General features: G+C 43.8%; 1 protein-coding gene across 3 annotated transcripts in view; it reads right to left on the bottom strand.

The window, feature by feature from the left end:
- Positions 1-18,494, bottom strand: part of pik3r1 (phosphoinositide-3-kinase, regulatory subunit 1 (alpha)) — a 28,470-nt gene extending 9,976 nt beyond the window's left edge. The window contains exons 1-7 of one of the 3 annotated variants that reach the window (XM_054756829.1): positions 18,289-18,494; positions 16,884-17,451; positions 3,069-3,161; positions 2,888-2,962; positions 2,469-2,600; positions 1,766-1,967; positions 1,558-1,640 (exon numbers count right to left, since the gene is read on the bottom strand). In XM_054756829.1, coding sequence (XP_054612804.1) covers positions 1,558-1,640; positions 1,766-1,967; positions 2,469-2,600; positions 2,888-2,962; positions 3,069-3,161; positions 16,884-17,220 — 922 coding nt within the window. In that variant the 5' untranslated portion in view covers positions 17,221-17,451; positions 18,289-18,494. Of the gene's footprint in view, positions 1,525-1,557; positions 1,641-1,765; positions 1,968-2,468; positions 2,601-2,887; positions 2,963-3,068; positions 3,162-16,883; positions 17,452-18,288 lie in introns of those variants that run through there. The other 2 variants (XM_054756830.1, XM_054756831.1) reach the window with 2 other exon arrangements.
- Positions 18,495-23,164: the final 4,670 nt, after the last annotated feature.

The raw sequence follows: 23,164 nt of genomic DNA, 5'->3' as shown, positions 1-23,164 counted from the left end.
GACGCCACGGAGGTCTCTGGCAAATCTTTTGCACTTTTCAAACGCTGTTTCAAGATTCAAAATTCAAGAGTTTTATTGTCATATGCATAGTAAAACAGGCAGTTATACTATGCAATGAAATTCTTATTCTGTTCATTCTCCCAAGAAAATTAGGTGACTGATAAGGTTTTGTGTGTGCTCTTTGGGGTTATCACCCTCATTGCAGAGCATTTGGCACAACGTTCTTCCTCTTAAAGTGAATGTTTGTTTACAAGGACAGGCCGTTAGTGTCACAGGCAGGAGGAAAAAAGGAGTGCTTAATTTGCTCACCCGCACAATACAGGTAATCTCACCTCATTGGAGTGTTTTGTTAAGTATCGGTTATCTGAGCTATTTTTTCTGTTTTCGGACTTATTGGTATCACATCATAATTCCCTCATATCGGTCTGATAGTTATCGTGCACCTCTAATCTTATCATTATGTTTTCTGCACAATATTGCCAAAAAAAATTCACAAGTACATAAAAAAACCCCCCAAAGACTGTGCAACATTGATGCGGTAGCCAAACGCTCAAAAAAGTCTGATTTAATTTATACATTTTTCTCAATAATATTCTTTTTTTCTCTCTCAAATAGATGAATTCATATGAAAATATATATATATATATATATACACTTAAAACTCTTTGTAAGATTACAACTTAAGACTTTATTGTCTTAAGTTTATTACTTTTTTCTAAAAAAACAAAAATGAAAAAAATTTACAAAACAACATAAAAACAGACTTTATTCTTGCAAGTTACACACATTTTTTTCTAAAATCTTTAAATATGTCTCTTTGAAAGATGACAACTTAAAAAAAAAAAAGTTGACTTTATTCTTTGAAGTTCATCGCTTTTTGAAAACAAAAAAAAAATAGATGAATTTCTGTTCATGCCATTCTACGGAACAAACGCGCCAAGGTGCTGAAAGCAATGCACAGAGTGAACTCTCTTCCTGCCAGCCATGCATGCACATGGCAATGTATTGAGGCCAGCAAAATGATGGTGTTCATTTTCATGTATTGTGGTAAATGAGGAATCTTGTCACGTTTTAATCTTGAGAGAGCTTTTGTCACCCCTACCGTTCCCCAAATAAAACTTCACTCAAAATGAGTCTTACATGTACATTATGTACTTCAACTAAGCATTATTTTCTTGGTCGATTCATGGGTTAGGCCCCAGACGCACCAAATCAACATGACGCAAACACTAACAGTTAGTGGTTTGTTACGCAACACATCAAATAAAAGAGGCAAAAATGTTGATCACTGTTGCACACTGCGCGGGGTCGATTAGAATGTGGGCCTCAAAATACCAGATTTAAATTGCTAATATTTAAAATTACACCACAAAAATGGCTAAATTTACTAATTGAATGAATTAAAACATACTAATTTCCTTGAATCATATCAAAGTATTCAATCACATAGGACACAGCCTTCATGATTTTGAAGGACTTGCGGGAGTCCTGACACATGCAGAAGCTTCCAGTAGCACGACACACAGCCAATATGGATGAGAATAAAAAGGAACATACCTGGAGCTGCCTGACTTTCAGTCCATTCGCTGGCCACCAGAACCTCAATGATCCTGACGTGAGCATCCAAGCTGGGCTCACAGCTGGAGGAAGAAAAAGATGGCATTGTAAAAAGATTCTGCTGCCATACTAATTCAGGCTTTAAAAAGAGCTGTACCTTGCATCTATGTGTGTGTGTGTGTGTGTGCGAGATGATCCCGAGGCCCACCTGGTGCTCTGCTGCCTGAAGAAGACGGGGCTGAAGATCTTTCCCAGGGCTCTAGCGTTCAGCAGGTTCTTGGAGCTGCTCTGGCAGACACGGGCCAGGTGTCTGAGCACACACTGCAGGGTGAGCCAGTACTGGGGGGGCAGGCTGGGGCTGCTGGCGATGCGACGCAGCAGCTGGGCGCATTCCTCGGAATTCGGCACCTCTGTGGACGAGACGGAGCAAAGAGGACGTGAGACCGCCTGCCTCCATCAATGTAGCAGCAGCAGCAAAGAGACAAAAGAAAAAAAAAAAAAAAAGTCCAGCGATAGAACAACGGAACAAAAAGTGTCATGTGCGCGTTAGCTTGCAAACCGCAGCGGCGATGTGGTCAACAAAGAGTGTAAGGTACACTGGCAGGTGATTGGCTGCTGCCAGATGCTGGAGATAACCTTTCAGGCTTGTTTTAGTTGCCATTAACCACACGTATCCTGTTTCTGGCCATGTGACAGCCTGAGAATGCAGCGCTGCACAAGACTTTGCAGAGAATCATGACAGCACTAAGACAAGACAATGTTTATTATAGATAAGATTCAACACTTTATACAAGCCTGGGAAATCAAAGCGTGCTGACACGCTCGCTGCGGTTTGTACTGAATGTTCAAACGGTGGCAGCTCAGGTACATGACGTCAGCACTGCTGCTTTTGGGGCCGGCGGTGGTCTCACCTTTGGAGGTGTGCACCATCTGAGCATAGAGCGCAGGCGGGACTATGGGCTGGGGGAGGTCCTGCAGGTACCGGCGCAGACCGTCACACAGGGTGGTGAGTTCCATCTGGTCTAGGTCCACCGAGGGAGCATCTGATGTGCAAACAAATGCATTTCAGAGTCAGCTAGGAGAACCCCCATCCTTTGGATTTGTCAGAGTGTGTCCCTTCGTGCAAAAGTTTAGACACTCCAGCTGTAATGCTTCTAACAATGATGCATTCAGGAACAACAGGAAGTCTGAAACTACCAACAGTTGCAGTTTTGTTGGTAACCATTTCCAAACAAATAAAAAAAATCTTTTTGTGTGTTAATATTTAAATGGATGCAGTGTAAAATACTACAAGTAAAAAGGTACCGAGTAGTCAGCACCGACTACTCACCTGACTCAAAGCACTGTCTGACTTCAAGCCCGCCGCCTGCCGTAAAGGTTCTGTACAAGGTGGGGTTCTCCAGACCTGGAAGCGGAGACGGCGTTCAGCTCTCGTACGAGTTTCAAAGCAGCAGCTTGTTTAAAAAAAAAAAAAAAAAAAAAAAAAAGTACACAACTACGCAAACTCTTACCTTTCTTCTCGATAGCTTGGAGCAGACAGGCCAGGAGGGGTGGGGCCGTCTCTGGGAGGGAAAACTGCTCGGTCAATTCAAGCAGCCAGAAGCCTGGAAAAAATATTACAATTTTGAAAAGGAAGGAGTTAAAAATGTGGCGATAGAGGCTGATATCTGCATGCTGATCGTGTGCAAAACTCTCTTTCAGCTGCAAAGCATTGTGGCGACAGTACGTATATATTTAGCTGCAAAGATGAAGATGGTGAAATGTAATTAGGGGTTTGAGCTTGCAGCGTAGCGTGACTTTTACTCAACAATTTAATAACGCAGCGCTTTGATGGATGGCTGTGATGCTGAAATGTCAGGCAGATGAAAGCACCTCCCTGCCTGGGTCCACGTCTGGAATGCAAACAGCTTACTTAACCCACAAGACATCCCAAGCGACACTTTTCATTTTCAAGCCATTTTGGATGCGTTGAATGATGACATTTGTCTTTTATTAAATAAAAACCACCATCTCTGTTGAGGAAAAGGCTTCTTGAGACGTCATCTGTACTTCTGTGTAGAAGGTGTCGGACGTTTCGCTCCTCATCCGAAGAGCTTCGTCAGCAAACTAATAAGTGCTGGTAGCTTAGGCCTTAAATACAGTAAGAGTGGGTGGAATTGGTGTGCCAACACCCTCCTCCTATTGGTTCGTTACACTAAGCCTGGGCGGAGCAGTGGTATAATCCTAACCTGTCACATCCTTCTCAGGGACAAAACCAAGGCACTGGTTTAGATACGTGGATGACACCTTTGTCATAATCAAAAAACAAGAAATTCAGTCTTTCACAGATCACATCAATGCGGTGGACACCAATATCAAATTTACTCGCGAGGACACTAAAGAAAACCAACTAGCCTTCTTAGACTGCAAGGTAATTATAGGAAAGGACAGACAGCTACTTACAGAGGTCTTTAGAAAGGCCACACACACTGACCAATACCTGCTTTTTGAATCAAACCATCCACTACAACATAAACTAGGGGTTATTAGGACCCTCCAACATAGAGCGGAACAAATACCAACTAGTGCTGAGGGAAAGAAAAAGGAGACACAACATGTCCAGAGAGCGCTCTCAACCTGTGGGTACCCACGGTGGGCTTTTAACAAATGTCAAAAGAAGAGAGTAGGGAAAGAAACCCAAAAGCCCACAGAAGCAAAAAGGAGAGGAGTGGTAGTCCCTTATGTAGCGGGGGTCTCTGAAAAACTCCAGAGGATCTTATGGCAACACAAAATTCCTACCTATTTCAAACCAGTAAATACCCTGAGACAAAAATTAGTGCATCCTAAAGACAAGGCTCCAAACCAGAAACAGAGCAATGTGGTCTATTCCATCCACTGTAAAGATGAGGAATGCAAAGAGCACTACATTGGGGAAACTAAGCAAATGCTCCAAAAAAGGCTTTATCAACATCGCAGGGACAATGCTAGTGGTCCTCAATCAGCAGTACATCTACACCTGAAAGCTACCAATCACTCTTTTCAGGACAGCGAGGTAAAGATTTTGGCCAAAGAAAACAGATGGTTTGAAAGAGGAGTAAAGGAAGCTATTTTTGTCAAACAACAGAACCCATCATTGAATCGGAATGGTGGTTTGAGGTTTAATTTGGACCCTGTGTTCAGCAGGTTACTGAGACCAAAACCCACAGCTCTTAGTCTTGCAAATGAGGTGAAGGCAGGGCCGAGCCAGAACAATAGATGCTAACAAGCCAGTATCAGAGTCGTTCATACCCAATTCAGGGAGCGACACTTCCCTTTTATCGTAGGTGTGTATAACAGGTTAGGATTATACCACTGCTCCGCCCAGGCTTAGTGTAACGAACCAATAGGAGGAGGGTGTTGGCACACCAATTCCACCCACTCTTACTGTATTTAAGGCCTAAGCTACCAGCACTTATTAGTTTGCTGACGAAGCTCTTCGGATGAGGAGCGAAACGTCCGACACCTTCTACACAGAAGTACAGATGACGTCTCAAGAAGCCTTTTCCTCGATGGACAACTCCTGTACGACTGAGAGCCTACACAGACACCATCTCTGTTCTTTAAATGAACCTAAGATGGCAACGCTACCCAAAAATGGACGCATTTGTTGCTCGTGACACATGAAATGAATCACGATGAATTAATCACAATGAACATGCCTGTGAATATTGTCATTCATCCAGGTCACTGTGTTCTCAGGACATTCAATGGATGGCAACTGCATGCTTCAGGCTGTCTTAGAACAGGGGTCCCCAATCACTGAGATGGGCACACCATGGTCAGGACAGGCACGCCATGGCTGCGATCGAGTGGGGGGTAAAAAAGGTTCTCCTCCCATTTTGTGTGGAAGTGGTAGGTGTTTGGCTTCTTTGTCCTTCTTGCCCACTCTGTTTGAAACACTGTAAGTTTACAATAAGTAAATTGGAGAGGCTAACTAGTTAGCTCACTAGCTGTCTGTTATGTCCCTGCAGTGATCCTGTAACCTGCGCAATGTAATGTAAACAAGAGTGTAAAAGTGACTATACGGGTGTTATTTCATGTCTAATAATGATAAAACCCATGTTTAGAAGGTCAAACAAGTTTTCTATGCTCTAACTACCAAAATATTCAATTTATTAATATTGAATACTACTTCACGGGTCTGGACCCAGTTAACGAGGGACGACTGTATTCCCAGAGATGAAAGAGAGGTAGTGGGTGCAGACCTCAATGGCAACATGGAAGGACAGATGGAAGTAGATTTTACAAAAACAATAAACAAACACTTCTTTCCAGAAGAGGTCATGTTACATTACATTATATTTTTCCACATGCTTTTGGGTTTCTACCATGGGAAAATAAACAAGACAGGTGCTGCAAATGGCCCATTAGCCACAGTTTGGACACCCTTGCTTTTACAGCTCTTCATCATGCTTGCACAGGTGACGTGACTATTTAGCTTGATGGCTTTCCGTCAAGAGCCAAGGATGGTAACTAAAGAGAAGATGTGTTATTGCAGCTGCAACTAATCAGTGTGTTACTTTTTATTGCAAATGTTGATCTGAAATCGGAGGAGAAGGCGGCGTTGGTGCCGGTGGGTTGTACGCCCTCTGAACGAGTCATAGACAGGTTTTTTGAAAGAATCTCTTCAGGTCTAAAGAGTGTGTGTGTGTGTAGTGTGCGGTAGGCAGGCAGGCAGGAAGCGCTGCACATGACTTACAAGCTAAGAAGACGTTGAAAAAGAAGGAGCAGCTACCACGTTGTCCAAAGCGGTTACAAAAAAAAAGTGACTATTTACAAAAGCGTGAGGCAGTGAGGCAAGGTCCAGAGCAAATATACTGTGATATGAGGTAAGCCAGGTCCACGGTGTTTTTCCCCCTTTAGAACTTTAGCACCAGGTGTGGACATGAAAGCGGTGAGGGCTCAACTTATTTGGAAAAAAAGCACAGGACTGAAAGGAACGACTGTCTAAGGTTTCAAAAGGCGGACAAACGGCATGAATGGAAGCCTGTTTCTTCAAATCATATTTTGCTACCTTGAAAAATCCATGCTCCCGCTTGCTTTGCTTTTTTTTTTTTTCCTTCATTTGCGAATTAAAAGACATGCCTTTCTGAGCATTAACAAGCGTGTTTCAATCGGGCAAATAATGAAGCACTTCATCCAAGTCCACATCCTCTCAGGCCGCCGCCGAGGCAGGCTGCCATGTTGCGTGTGAAGGAAGTGAATTAGCAAAACCACAGAACACTCAGCGTGCATGTAGGACAACTGCTCATCTGGAAGACATTACAGCAGCCGGGTGGGGTGGGAGATGGGGGGGGAGGGGGGGGGATTTTTCTCAGAAGCAGTGAACTTTGAGACGGAACACCAAAGTTCCTCTAAATAGAGCCTTGGACGAGCCATGCAGCCACCCCCCGCGCCTAGATATCCAACACGGATGCCGTTCCGCACACCGCCTTTTTCTCAGAAACTAATTCACAAGCTCAGGTTATATTTGAACTTCTCCTCGAACCCCCACCCTGCCCTGGTCCAGTCCATAAAAATGGCTGCAATATCTCAGCTCGTCTTACTGGAAATAATATTTCAGATAGGGGCGCACGATAATTATCAGGCCGATACGAGGGAATTATGACATCATACAGATAAATCCAACAACATTAAAAATACCTGTGATAACTGATCGTTTAAAAAAAAAAAAAAACACTCCAGTGAGGCGAGATTACCCGTACTGTGCAGTGGAGCAAATCAAGCACTCCTTTTTTCTCCTGCCTGTGATGTTAACAGCCTTTCGTAAAAACCCCATGGAGTACACAAAAAGTCTCATCAGCCACCTGAAACGCCAGCACTGCGGCCTTTGAAAAGCGTAAAAGGTTTGCCAGAGACACAGTGCACAGTGCACCTTGCTGGGCCACAGCAGGTGGCTCCTCCCTCTCTATACTCTGGTTCTCTCTGGGATGGTGGTCGTCCCCAAACCTGAAGGTTGCAGGTTTGATCCTCCGTTCTCCACATCGAAGTATCCTTGGGCAAGACACCCCAGTTGCTCTGGATGCTGCGTCATCAGTAGGTAAATGTGCCAACAATGTTAAAGCACTTTGATTGCCTTGGAGGTGGAAAACTGCTATACAAGCAACGTGTCTTGATGACGTAAAAAGCGCTTGCCCTTTGCAAATATATTTCGGGTTGCCCTCAGGGAAAAACACAATGGATAATTGTTAAAAATATTTAATGTGAACGCCGCAGAGTTAAGTCCTTCTTACTTCCAGGTGTGCACACACTACGGCTGGGTGGTTAGCACATTGGCCCACAGTCAGGAGATGTGAAAGATCTAGGTTGGAATCTCTGTGAATGGAAATGGTTGGTTGTCCATATGTGCCCTGCCATTGGCTGGCCACCAGTCCAGGGTGTGCCCCACCTCTCGCCTGAAGTCAGCTGGGATAGGCTCCAGCATGCTAGTGAGGATAAGCGGCATAAAAGATGGATGGATATTAAAAAAATCGGTTATCGCTTCCATATCGGTCTTGAGAAGCACAAAGTATCATATCGGTTTGAAAACAAACAAAAAACAAAAAGATATCGTGCATCTAACATGGTGACCATACACTGTTGTGTCAATCATTAACGTTGTGGAGACACCATTCCCAACAAGTCCATAAGACACTTGAAAATAATTCCAACAAGACAAAGCGACCGTGTGTGCTATTATTTTGGGACAGCTCAACAGAGGGTGTGACGGGACAGACTGGAGATTGGGTTGTTTCTTGGTACTGCAGACGGCGGGATCAGGCTTTGGCACCGCTGAAATATTATAGCATGGTGCAAGCTGCACTGGGAACCTACCGGCGATGAGTTCAGCAACATGATTGATGGACACTGGAATCTCCAGGAATACTGTCCTCACCTAGTCAACCTAAGAGACCCACACTTGAGTTTGTTTGTCCTTCGTCTGTTTTGGACAGCAAAGTTTCCACGGGCAAAGGCTGTGCCATACATAGTTTTCGGCACCCTTCTGTGGGGGTAACCAAGCGCAGGGGTTGCGGTTGGAGCTAGACAAACTACAAAACACCCATCTGTTGGGAGCAATTGTTGCCGTCTGGCAAGTGTTTTATACGTCACACCAGAAAATTCTGCAACTATGCCTGCCACGATAATCAATATATCAATTAAGCGCACAAAAAATGAAAACAAAGTGGTAATTTTGCTGGTCTGAATACATGTACATGTATGTTTGGCTTCCTCCTCTCTCTCTATCAAACAGGCTGGATGACAAGAGGATTCACTCGGTGCATCTGTCTCAACACCTGGGCATGCTGGTTCTTTAGCAGAACGAACAGAGCGAGTGAACCCTCCTGTCAGTCATTCAGTCTCTTTGTCCCAGTGGGGACCAGCTGGGCTGCTACTCGCTAGCTGTGTGGTGTGCTACAGGATGGAATACTTTCTTGGTGCCCGTTTGGTATAAAACACCATCTGATGTCAATTTCAGCCCATTTTGTGCATTGTCATTTTGTGACATGAAAATGTTTGTGACAAAGACAACGTAATAAATAATACCAAACGGTGGAACTTGTGTTTCAGCTGCCGTGATTCCCCCGGGCATAACACCTCATTCTGCACCAAGGCATTTTGCTGCATCCAAAATATGTACTTTGACCAAACTCCCACAAAACATTACACCTCATTAAGAGGTAAACAGCGTACTCCACACAAAATGTTGCTAAAAGTTAATCAAGGAAGTGTATATGCAAATGAGCTGATGTCTGCACTGACACACAATATCAACTTCAGAGTATTCCCGGGATATTTCTCCGTTTTTGTCAATATTCAAACAATAATGAAAGTGATACAGATTCACAATCAGAATCCACGATAAGCGTTACCTTGCTTTTCTACTGATCTATTTTTTTCTAATCAAAACATTCTGAGGAACTATGGTTCTACATCATGCTTCTGCGCGTGTTTCATTTATTTTATTTAAAAGCTCTTGACATTCCAATTGCAATGTTAAATACTCTTGAGAAATTCAGGTTTATTGCTTTTGATGCAGTATACTTGCTTTTTTATGCCATATATTATCATTACGTTCATGAAAAATTGACAATGTTTATCAACAATAATTTGTAGGACAAATGTCGTCCAGTAAAACAGGTTATTGTGACAGGCTTAGCTGCAACAATTAATCAATTATCCAATTAACTATTTTGGTATTCAATTAATTGTTTTTAATTTAAAAATGTAAATATTTCAGCTTCTCAAATGTGAATATTTTTCTATTTCCTCAGTCATCCATGAAAGCAGACCTATTGTCAAACACACATCAGCCTTGACTTTGGTGATGGACATTTTTGCCTCTTTTCTGATATGTTGCAGACCAAACCACTAACTTTTTGTTTTTGCTTCATACTGATTGTAGGATTATTGGATTTATCAAAACAAGCTTCAGCTTAAATCGACCAAGAAAATAATTGTTCGTTGAAGCCCCAGTGACGTATATAGGCTTTATAAAGTGGTCATATTAAGCTAGTTTCTAACCTGACATGCGCTAAAACGGAGTGTCAAACTCGTGCCATGGAGGGCCGAGACACTGCAGGTTTGATCTCCAACCAGTTTCTCCAGCAGGTGATTTAATTGATGAGCTCCTTCCCTCAAATTGAAGGTGCTGATGATTCAAATCTCCTGCTACTGGCTGGTAAGAAAACCTGCAGCGTCTCGGCTCTCCATGGCACGAGTTTGACACCCCTGTGCTAAAACAATGCCACTTAGTTGTAAGTTAAAAAAAAGCAAAAACACATCATGATCAAAACGCATCATGATATAAAAAATTTTTTTATTCTGAAATTGAGTATGTATCAGCATGGCAAGCAAGAAAACTATGTCGCTTTGTTGTTGTTAGCTTTGTTAGGTGCATTAGCACTCAGACACCTAGTGGATGTAGATGGAACTGCAATGAAGCGACTCCACAGCTGTCGTTAGCTTCGACCTGCAGCGTTGGAATGTAAGGAAGAAGAACCGCATGGTTATAACCTGACACGTCTGCGGTTTATTTGGAAAAGCAGGCCAACACAAGCGGGAAAAGCATGAGGAGCCATTAATGGAAGCCGTCTCCGTGGCAACCGGATAAAGAGGACACGTCCGTGCAGGCCTGCGTGTCTGACAGCCTGTCACATGAGTGGCCGCCCGCCTGACCGCAGGCCCAGGACGTCCGCGCACAACTGCCACTGTCGGCGCATGGGGGAGCGTGGGAGAATGGGGGTAGAAATCTCCCCGAGGGCCAAATGGCATGTTTGAACCTGGCGAACTGCAGACTGCGGGTAAGACTGGGCTGGGGCGCCACGGAAACGCTAAAGATAGAGCGCGCTTTGGATAAATATAGAGGAACCGCTCAAGTAACCTCCATTTTCAGGTTCTAATGTTTCTTCTTATCTGGGGGAGACAAGGTGAGGCGGGACGGTGACAACAGATGATCAACCCAAAGCTCACGTAGGAGACGTGATGAGGAACAGCAGCATCCAGAAGACAAGAGAAAGCTGCGCATATTTTGCTAGGTGAAGGAATTGCAAGGCCAAGGAGAGGAAACAGCACACCCCGCTGGCCGAATCGAGCATTGCAAGTGCATCAGCCAATCGGGAGGCTGTTGCTGTATAGCACCAGTGTGTGTGTGATTGCGCAAACCTGATGGTTTCTCATGATGAGGGTCTGCTCAGGTCATTTAAAATCCCTTTAGCCTTTTTTGAGAGCTACCAATATCTGGCAGTGGTATTTGCTGGAAAGTGGGCACAAATAAACATGGGAGTGCCGACCATCAGCCCCCCCCCCCCCCCCCCCCCCCGGGTGCTTGCAAACTGCATGTCATGTGCTCTCTTAAGTGCTGTTGCCTCAAACAAACAAACAGCCTTCACTTGACTTACGCCTGAGCAGGAAGTGTACTAGCAGAAGCCATCAGAGGTTGTTGCTGGAGGCGGCTACAGTATGTGGAGCTTTTAGGGAGTTGCCGTGGTTTGAGCGTTACCAGCTGTGCACAAGTAACAAGATGGCGTGCCAGGTTCTTGTGAGTGAGCTACCTGGCAGACAATGATGGAGCGGTTATGTAAGACCCCCCTCCACCCCGGAGGGCTGGTCACCATTGTCTCCCTCCCACCCCTCCAGGAAGGCCTCGGTTAGTCTGTCTGCGGCCTGCCTAATCCTGCTCATAGACGCTTGGCCGTCCGCTAAAGAAGCTTTGCTCGTCCAGTCTCAATCGGGCAACAAGATACACGCCAATCTATTTTAGCGTTATTGTTCACACTGTACACTTTTCCTGGGATATGTCAAAAGAAGCAGGCTCCCGTCCGCTGCCCTTTGACCCCACTCGCAAATGTCAACCAGGACAATTTGAGCAATGTTTGTCTAAGCGTGTTTGTTTTTCCAGGAAAGTCAGAATCGGGTTGCACTCCAGCCGGGAGTCAAAAGTTAGAAAATGAATCAGTAACTCGGTCTTGGAAAAGATCTTGCGCAATGTTTTGAGAATTTTTTTTTTCCCAAGGACCTCCTGGAGACCACGCAGGAAAACAAAACAAACGTTTGCTCTGTGGTAAAACCCCCAAAATGTCCCGAGCTAGATGACAGATGACAAACTTTGTATAAAAAGGAGGCCTCGCTACGCATCTTAAATTAAGCAGCTGCAGATGTGTTGCTGTTATGTGAGTGTAATGTTAGCGCTGTAGCATCACATAGCTATGCTAGTGTTGCTAACATTTGGGTCCTCCTGTCCCAAAAAGTACACTTATGCGAACAGTCCCAAAAAAATGCACTTTTCCTTTAATGTACTAACATTTAGCGATGCTAAAATGAACCCGAAACCTCAAAGCTTGCATCAGATGTCCTGAATCACACTGCTTTAAAATAGTGCTTCGGAGCTCATATTGTTCTAAAAATATTACATAACTGATTACGTCGGAAGCGTCATACATCACATTGCGTATTGACGGCTCGAAACGGATTGGTGGCTATCTGGTGTGTCAGGTTGTTTGGGTGCTAACTTGTGTACAGAATAACAAACAATGGTGAAGTTTATTGTGCGTTAGTAATGGTGACCAGTGTTTAGCAACATAGGATGCTTTGACTTCACTCTTCCACCAGATGTCCCGAATGTTGTTCACTGAAGCACCAAAGCTCCCAGTCTGTTCTGGCACAATCTGAAGGACAGCCTCAAAGCTTCATGAGGCTTCACCCGCCCATTTCTACTAACAAGCAAACAAGGACAATGACAACGCCTCCTTGGCAGAGGTAATATCTGACACCAGGATGAGTGCATCAGACAAAATGAGAAATCAGGTGACGTAGCACACGTTTATTGTTTAGCCGCAAGCGACAGCAATCAGCACTTAGCACAATGCTGCCTACACAATCAGTCTAGCGTGCCGTCTGCCGCCAAAGAATCGCATTCCGCCGGCCTTTGAGGGCCGGCGGCGGATCATGGCATCACACAAAGCGGCGTGGCACACAAACGTCGAATCCAGTGGATTTAGTAATCTGCTGGATTACTAAATTCCTTTCCTGGCAAATGAAAAGGGTTCAAACCAAAAACGTGTGGGCGAGGAACAGAGGGTACCAGGCAGCAGATGTCACATGATTTCAATCTGGAGGCTGCTGTGTTCTTAATTCCAAACATGTAGAACCTCACTGGCTACAAAACACACACAGACAAGTTGGGTCACTGCAGCCTGGGCTCTAGACGGCGACTAAAATATGAAACATTGCAAGTACATTTGTCATATACTCGTACAGGTGCGACCAGATACAAGTGCGTGTCCTGTATTGAGTTGACAAGGGACGCACTTTGTCCCATATTAGTGTGAGAATGAAAAATAGTGTGTAAAATGTGGAGTCAATTGACGACAGTAACGCGCAAATGATCTAGTTTGCTAGCCCACAGTTAGTCCTAAAGAGGAAGAAAGGAGACCATCACCAAAGAAGAGGAAGGAAAGATGGTGGTATAGCAGTTCATTGTATTTATCAGTAATACGGTGAAAATGAGGTGTGACTTTGCAAGTCGACTTCAGTGTGTGCTGCCACATTTTCTCCTAAAATGTTAAGTTGGGGGCCACTTTTCTGCTAGCAAAAAAAATTAGGCTGCAGCAATGGCATCAAACATTTGCCCTCGACAAGCCGCAACATGTCGCGTTGAACCCGTAGCAACAATTTTATCTTTGCAGGCTGGCTGGCAGATAAGAGGCGACGACACACATGGTGTAGCACTGACACTTCTTGATAACGCCAACAGCATGACACTCTGATTGTGCACCAATGACACAAAGACAGGAGACGGTTGCTTTTTTTCTTGCCAACACCCAGCATGCATGGGGCTTGTTGAGATGGCACATCTCGTGCACTGTGCATGGCATGATTGTGTAGCGCTGCCAAGGGGGCAGGCACGGTGTGAAACTAGCAGAGGTGGAGGTGCTGGGGCAGGGTTTACATACACTGCTATTCTCTAAGTCACAGGCCCCCACCTTCTTTCTGTCAAATGTTGTCAGTCATACAGTCTCTTTGTCTCAGTGGGTGGAGGCGGGGCCGCGAGAATACACACAGAGTGCAGAAGAATGCAACATAGTAGAAAGTCAATTCGTAGATTGCAATATATTGTCACATTGTGCTTTTCTTAAAAGTAATGTTAAAATGTCATCTCATGTACGTCTCGTGTCCCTTGACACCCCCACAAACAAACATGACATTGTACAACGCGGTGTTGAAGTAAGGGATGGTTTGGGTATGAAATGGAAAAGACACGAAGAAGAGGTGAGCGATTCCTCCTGCTGGCTCATTGTCTCCCAAAGGGGGGGGGCGGGGGGAGGAGCAACACTTTCATGTTTTGGAAGCTAAGGAATGAGGTGGAATAATTTCAGCCAGCCCAGCCCAGCCCAGCCCAGCCCAGCCTCTTCACATCTGCTGCGCTCATGTAAGCCCCCGTGGCCCTCTTTCCCAGCCTCCCCCTGCCCCGGCCTGACTGTAGGAGCTATCCAAACATGCGTGAAAGTGAGAAGGGAGCAGGGGTAGTGGGGGGAGGGGTGGAGGTCAGCTGAGGGGGGGGGGGTTTAGCTGAGAAGCAGATCCCTGGTGCTAGGCAATAAATCACAAACCCTCTGGGAGCCAAAAAAAGAAAAGAAACAAGGGCCCCATGAGTGGAGGCCCCCTTGTAAAAGCCCCCTGCAGCATGAAGGGCCCTCCCAAAATTAGCCCCTCATCCAGAGCTCCACTTGAATCCTCATCCTCTGCACACACATTAGCCTTTTAGCTCTCTCCTCCACCGCCCCCAGACCCCTCCCTCTGGCCTCCACCCCGCCCATTACTCGCCCCCTGAGGACACTGAGACTTTTCTTCTCCCGGTGCTACATTTGCACTCGCTGCAGGCTGGGCGCTGCCACTCTGCCCGCCGCCCCTTCTCGGCGCTCCTGCCTGCCTCGTGGTGTGCAAACCGCAGCACAAGAATTTCACAATCACCCCACAAAACTGCTGCAGCTGCAGGAAGCTCGCTGCAAACCCGGCCCAGGCCCGCAGCACGCAACAGGAACAAGCATTCACAGTCCGCTACAGTCCCTTTATGCCTCCATCCAGCTCACAACTATGGCAATGCATACAAATACTGCTAGCTAGCTTCACAAATCATAGACACATGGGAAATGCATCTATTTTGGAATTAGCGCTGTACGTTTTACAGGTGATACCAACTTTTAGGGATGTGTCCTGCCAAAGAAGCATTCACAGGGCAAGAACGGCTTTTTTCCCCACAAGTCACTTCCATCCATTTCTTAAGCAAGCGACCCTACTTCCTGTTCGGACGGAGGATGACAAACGGAGCGGACCGTACTTTTGGCGTTACGGTGACTCAAACAAACGTCAAAAAAGGGGAAATTAAACTCCACAATGAAATAAAAAAAATGTTAATTACCGTACTAATTTTCACCCCAGGCCTAATGTCCAGGGAACTTTTTTGTCTGAACGAGAAACCTTGTCATGTTTTAATCTCATGAGATCTTGCGACACCCCCAATTCAAAATGTAATTATCCTGTGATTTCAGCCTCTGCGGACCAAACCACTATCTGTTTCCGTTTGGTTCATACTGATTTGGTCCGTCTGGGGCCTGACCCTTTACTCGATTAATCCAAACAACAAGCTTCAGATTAAAATCGACATAGAAAATAATTGTTAGCTGCAGCCCTAAAATAGATACCGTCATCCCTCGTTTATGGCGGTTAATTGGTTCCAGACTCCACCACGATATGTGAATTTCCACACAGTAGGATTCAATATGCCACAGGTGGCCGAGTGATTAGCACAGGGGTGTCAAACTGGTGCCATGGAGCGCCGAGACACTGCAGGTTTTCTTTCCAGCCAGTCACTAAAGCAGGTGATTTTAATGATCAACACCTTCAGTTTGAGGGAAGGAGCTCATCAATTAAATCACCTGCTGAAGAAACTGGTTGGAGAAAACCGGCAGCGTCTCAGCCCTCCAGGGCACGAGTTTGACACATGTGGGTTAGCATGTTGGCCTTTTCAAATCTCCTTTGGGCATCTCTGTGTGCGTGGGTTTCCTCCCACATTCCAAACATGCATGTTAGGTTAATTGGTGACTCTGAATTGCCCATAGGTATGTGTGTGAGTGCTGTGAATGGCTGTTTGTCTATATGTGCCCTGCCATTGGCTGGCGACCGGTCCAGGGTGTAGTGCCTCTTGCCCAAAGTTAGCTGGGATAGACTCCAGCATACCCCCGCAACCCTAGAGGCATAGAAAATGGATGGATGGAAGGATTCGATATTAACAAACTGAATATTTCTGTAGTTAGAGCATAGAAAACCAGTTTATGATTTTCTAAACACCCCCAACACCCCTATAGTCACTTTTTTACAATCCTATTATCCTTTGTTGACATCACCGCAGCAAAGCATGGCAAGCTAGCGAGCTAGCTAGTTAGCCTCTCCAATTTACTTATTCTAAACTTAATTAAGTGTTTCAAATGGAGTGGGGAAGAAGGACAAAGAAGCCCAAAACTTACCACTTCCACACAGATTGAGAGGAGAACCTTTTTTCCCCTTGATCTCAGCCATGGCATGTCCACCTCAAGACTACATCTAACTTGTCTTTCAATATTTTTGGACTAATAATAAGCAATAGTCAACCACAAAACAGTCATCATTTATTCATTAATTCTTTTTTTTTTTTTTTTAAGCGAACTATATTAAAGAAGAGATATTCCAACCGTGATATAGCGAGGGTCGACTGTACTTCGTTATATGACTAAATTAGCATCTAAACCTAAATGGGTGATTGGTGTGGTCTGGGGGCATGTGGTTACACTGACCTTGCTCCGAGTCGGAGTCAGCCTCGGCCCTGAACGCCCCAGGAGCCACGGGCAGAGGTCTGAGCGGCCGGGGCTTGGGCGTCGGGGGCGAGATCCACTTTTTCCCGATGTACTCGACATACGTCCCGGGGAAGTCGCCCTTCTCCTGAGTGGTTTCGTTGAAGCCGGGCAACCATCCGATCTCTTCGGGCCTCTGCTCCAGTCCGTCGGTGTAGCCCAGCGCCGCCAGCGTCCCTTTGCTCACCAGCAATATGTCCCCCACGTGGAGGTCAATGTCCTCCTCTCGCTCCTTCTTGTACTCGTAGAGAGCGCGGTACTGATAGCCTTCGGCGCTCATGGTGTTATGATTTGGGTTTTTTTTCTTTTTAGAAAAACTGCTTGACGGTCAGGTTAGCGTGCAACGCAAACGCGTTCAGCGCACATCTGGGATGGCGAGCAATCGTCTAACTGGTCTTCATTCTTTCGTGACGTTTGTCTTTTCTGGATGATTTGTGGCTCTCTATTGTGCCACACAGTACCATCAGGGAAGAGTACTGCAGGGCTGGTGCAGAAAAGCTAAGCAGCAGCTCTGTGGACACACACATTAAAAGTATGATTTATTTACACAAATGGAAGAATATGCATGCCAGGCTGCACAGTAAGAAGTTACTACATACAGTACATGCATACTGGTGTAGGATGTGTGAGCTGACACGTAATACCACTACAAAACATATCCATGGCAGCTGAGTAGAACTGTGTTACATAAAAAGGCACACGTGCATTGCACGGCTCGCACATGCAGTTAGCATCCAGTGGCTAACACCTACATGCTAACGTCGCTCACCTTGACAGCTTGATGTGCTGTCGAAGTTACGTAACTAACACACAGCGGCCACCTCGGTGCGCCCAATAAACGTCAGTCCAAAGGCCGACATGGTTCAGTTGAGACCGGACGGGTTCCGACTTATTCTGGAATGTTCTTTTACGCCTTTATTGCCAAACCCGTCAGGTGAAGATTACGCTAGCGGCTAGCTAGCTAACGGTGGCAGCTACCACTTACAGGGAAGCATAGCAGGAGCAAGGTTGCTCTTATTATTAATTTTATTATCATCTGCGTTAAGGAGTCAGATTAGACGAATAGTTGTATAAAATAAAACACTACTCAAAAGTAGTAGAAAACAAAAGTTAACAGTCCAGTAGCGGGTCGGAGTGGGGGGGGGTGTCGTATGTTAAAATGTGACGTATTTGTTCAAGTCGACAAAAAAAGTTATGGCTGGTAATTAAAGTACAGACTGTTAAACTGCATTCAAGTGTGTTAAAAGTAACATATTAATGTACATATTAAGTTGGGGGGAAAAGTAGCATTTACGTTCAACATTATGCAGCTACAGAGGCACGCCTGTACACCGCAGCGTCCACGTACCTTCAACCTAGTCCGCTTCAATCCGCAATGGAGTCCTTTTTCTTTTTTTTTCCTCCTTCACACTCCGAACTCCGCCGAGCAAAAAGAAGCGATTACCGAGCGTTAAATCTTTCCTGACTTGTTGAGTTTAAATCCGATTTAACGAGCCGTGCCGAACACGTACACATAACGGCTCAGCAGCTCCAGCAGTCTCTCTCCCCGGGACAAACGTCCGCTGCTCCGCCAGAAGGGGGCGAGGCGCAGGAGCGCTTACGCATTGGCTCGCTTGGCTGTCAGTCACAATACAGACCAATCACAGCCGTCGTGCCCTCCTCTGTTACGTAACCAGTGCGTGGAACCATTGACTCCAAGGTGCTTTAAGGTTTATGGGCAACCTTCTATAACCTCAGGTTATTTTTTTATTTCATTCCATTCTAAGCCTTACACCAGTTAAAAATATCCTCATACATTTGACCAAGACAAAAGTTATTACCAACATATCTTGAATGAAAAGTGTTTTCTGAGCCTATTTTTTAATTTTATTTTAAATGTGACCAAAAGTTTGACTGAATGATTTTTTTTCAACAAAAAATAGTTGACACAAAAACTTTTTCCCCCCCCCATAGGAAATAATGTACATACGAAAAAAATAACATTAGAAATGATGCCTGAAATGTATTCAGCGTTCCCTCGTTTATCGCGGGGATAGGTTCCCAAAATAGCCCACAATAAGTGAAATCCGTGAAGTAGCCAACTATATATTTTTTTACAATGACTATACAAGTTTTAAGGCTGTAAAAGCCCTCACCATAAACTTGATACACGTTTCTCTGACAGGCATTAACATTTTCTCAAATTTCTCTCTTATTTAAACACTCTAAAGTTCACATTTCCTTTGAACTTTAATGCTCAACCTACAAGGTTGGACACCAGTGACAATTTGACTCCTCTGACCGTGCCTCGTCCTGGCGCCGTTCGGCTGTAGCGTTTTTGTATCCTTGTTAAAACATAATGCTTCTGTCGTCGTATTTTCATCACGCAGTTTGCTTCTTCTGTTGTTTACAGCATTGGCGGTTAGCAAACAGCTCACACGGTTAGCTAGTTCGATAGCCATGACCACAACAGGAGACGGCACCAAGCACAGAACGACAACACTCAACTTCCCACAATGCCAACACAGCAAGTCCACGAAAGGTGAACCACGATGGAGCGAGGGAACTCTGCAAATGAACATTAATATCCATCCACCCATTTTCTATACCGCTTCTGGGGGCGTGGGAGCGTGCTGGAGCCTATCCCAGCTGACTTGGGGCGACAGGCGGGGTACACCCTGGACTGGTGTCCAGCCAATGGCAGGGCACATATAGACAAACACTCACATTCATACCTATGGACCATTTAGAGTCTCCAATGAAGCTAACATGCATGTTTTTGGAATGTGGGAGGAAACCAGAGTACCCGAAGAAAAGCCACCCATGCATGCATGGAGAGAACATACAAACTCCACACAGAAATGCCCAAGGGAGAATCCAACCCAGGTCTTCCTGATCTCCAGACTGTGATGTGCGGCCCCAACATTAATATCATTTTTGTCTTTACTGAAGAGAAGGAGGAGGGAAGGGAGCGCCATCTTTGTACTTTGCAATGAGTTCTTTTATGAATTGAATAGTGTCTCTCGCCTTCTTTATCAAATTGGCCCCATGGCAGGTTATTTAGCAGTCACACTCAATCAAAAGATGTGAGTCAGTGAGCCATTCCATGAAAAATTTTCCAATTTTTGGTCAGCAGGAACAAATGCGTCCCTTTCTGTGAAGCCTTGCCATGCATTTTAGGATTCATTTAAAGATAAATGTTTTAAAAATGAATAACCTCTGTCATCAATATTCATTCAACACAGCCAAAATGGCTAGAAAATAAAAAATGTAAAAAAGCCAACGGCACAAAATGTCCCGAGGATCTGTGGTGCGTGCGTTTACAGAGATTGTGTCATCAAATTCTAAAAAGCATGAAATATTCATCAAAGTGTTCTTCTGCATCCTTGCAGCAGCAGCAGTAGGAATGTTAAGAGAAGTGTTCCAGAACGAGCACCGCTCGTGTTCGTCAATGTGGGTGGCCTAATTATGGGATGGCAGTGCCAGAGAGGGGCTGGGCTGCTAGAAATCCCCTATCAGGGCTAAAGCTCCGTGTCCTGGCTCGGCCCGGCTAAAAGAGGCTGTAAGCAGCTTTGGAGAAGGGATGGGACACGTGTGGGGGGTCGTGGGGGCTGGGGGGGGGGGGGGGGGGGGGCATGTAAGATGGCATCAAACAGCAACATTGCAATATTCATTTTAAAAAAGACAAATTTCATGATCATTTTACTCATTTTGCTCATACAATACAATACAACACAACACAACAGGGGCGTCCCAAAAGTGGCCCTGTGGCTACAGATATCATTTAACTAGAAAAAAAACACCAAAAATGGAAAATTCTGCAGCAATTTTACAAAAATTAAGTCAAAATATTAAGAGAAAAAAGTTGCAATCTAACAAGAAAATGTCAGAATTTTACAAGATTAACTTTGTAATACCATGAGGACAAATTATGTCGTTTTAGAAGCATAAAGTGAAAATATTCAAGAAAAAAAATGTTATTTTTTTAAAGTCAGACTATGAGAAACAAGACAACAAATGAAATTGTATTTTTAGGAAAATGAGATTGAGAAAAATTCAAAGTATTACGAGAATAAAGTCATAATTTTGAGATTAAAATTTTAAAAGGAAGAAAGTTGAAATATTTGGAAAAAAACCCAACAACAACAGCAGAAAGTGTAAATATTTGGGGAAAAAAGACCTATTCTAACGAGAAAAAGAATTGCAATTTTACGAGAATAAACTCGTAATATCATGAGGACAAATAATGTCATTTTAGTAGCATAGAGTTGAAATATATTATATATATATATATATATATATATATATATATATATATTTTTTTTTTTTTTTAGACCGAAATATTATGAGAAACAAACACCAAAATAAATATTCAGTTGGGGAAAAACATATAATGTGAGCAGAATAAATTCAAAATATAATAGGAATAAAGCAAATAATCATGAGAAGAAAATGTTAAGAAAGAAAGATGAAATGGTTGGATAATTAAAAAACCAACAACAGAAATAAATAAAAAAAAAATAGCTGTAATTCTTTAAAAAAACCCTCCAAATATTAAGCAAAATAAGTTATAATGTTAAGGAAATTAAGTCAAAAGGGAATAAATCCATAATTACGAGAAGAAAATGTATGAAATAGTTGCATAATTTAAACAGAAATGAAAAAAAGAAGCTGCAATTTTACAGAAATAAAGTGAAAATATTAAGCAAAAAAGTATTAGTATTGTAATGTGAAAAAAAGTTTCAATTTTATGAGAATAAACTCGTAATATTATGAGGAAAAGTGTTCATTTTAGTAGCGAACAGTTGCAGTATTAAGACTTTTTTTAAAAGTCATAAAATTATGACAAACAGCAAATAAAGTTGTCATTTTTGAAACATTTGATTGGGGAAAAAGTTATAATGTTATGAGAATAAAGCCAAAATATTATGTGACTAAAGTCAGAATTCCAAGAAAAGAGAAATATTTGGGAAAAACCCCCCAGCAGAAATGAAAAAAAACCCAGCTGTAATTTTACAAGAATAAAGTGTAAATATAAAGTGAAAAAAGTTGGATCGTAACAAGAAGAAAAGTCGCAATTTTCCGAGAATAAACTCAGGAAAAATAATTTTAGTATCGCATTAAGTTGAAATATCCCCCCCAAAAATCAGTCGTAATATTAGGAGAAGCAAATAAAATTAAATCAAGTTGTAATTTCTAGAAAATTAGGCTGGGGAAAAAATATAATATGGGAATAAAGTTTAAATATTACAAAAGGAAATTTACCAAGAATATTTAAGAAGAAAGTTTCAATATTTGGATATTTTTTTTAAATGATGATAAATGGGGGGGAAAGAGCAAAGAGAGAAGTTGATATTAATAATAAGCAACTGCATTGAGTATAGTATAGTTCCTTCGCATATGCCAAAATATCAACAGGGCAAAGTTGCATCCTTTTATTTGTCGCTAGAAAACGTTTGGCCAGCTCTGCCATACAAGAATAAGAAGCTAAAAGTTATTTTTTTTTGCGTGCAAGAATTCCAAGCAGAGATTTGTGCGTTGTCTACGTTAGCGCACTTCCTTCCTTGTCCCGCCCATCTAAATGATTCACAAGCGCCTGCATGAGCGCTACACTTCCCCATTTGGACACCGACACAGTCTGACCGACTTCCAGCGCTCACGTCGCTCACGCATTCCTTGCATCTTTCATGACACGCGCTCAAAAGGACACTTGAAAAACAATATGGCGTGCTTGTACCGATGCTCTTAGAAACATTTTGCAAAAAAGCTTTTTTTGTCTGCTCATTAATTGGAATCCTGCCCGCTTTTCACGTCAATAATTGATGAGATTTTCCTGTTGGTTCCCTTGAGGTCCCTCAGAGCGCCTCAGCTTTAGCTATGCTAATATTGTTCATGTGGAGACCACCTCGTGAGGGGCGGGGGGCCGTGTTCCAATTAGGTCATCGGGTCAGTGTGGACACATTAGCTCCCTCCTGGTGGAGGGCTGGAAGGTCCTCAGCGCAGTCCTGGTGGGTCCTGTCTTGTTAAACTCACACATGGATGCATGGGGGCGGGGGTGTCTTTATGAAAGCATTCATGTGGTTTGAAAGGCCCCATGAAGCAAACCAGTGTAAGCTTGTGAACGCGTCCATGTCTAAAAACCACAACAAGCCAACAGGCCGTCATCGTCCGACTGACACGTTACCATGGAAACAATCACGCTGTCATCTTCTAAAACAAACTCATATTTACACTTCTGTCAACTG

This window comes from Dunckerocampus dactyliophorus, chromosome 17, assembly GCF_027744805.1.
Source record: "Dunckerocampus dactyliophorus isolate RoL2022-P2 chromosome 17, RoL_Ddac_1.1, whole genome shotgun sequence".
In the NCBI taxonomy this organism is placed as follows: domain Eukaryota; kingdom Metazoa; phylum Chordata; class Actinopteri; order Syngnathiformes; family Syngnathidae; genus Dunckerocampus; species Dunckerocampus dactyliophorus.
The sequence above is the reverse complement of the archived record's forward strand: the minus strand, read 5'-3'. Positions and strand labels throughout refer to the sequence as shown.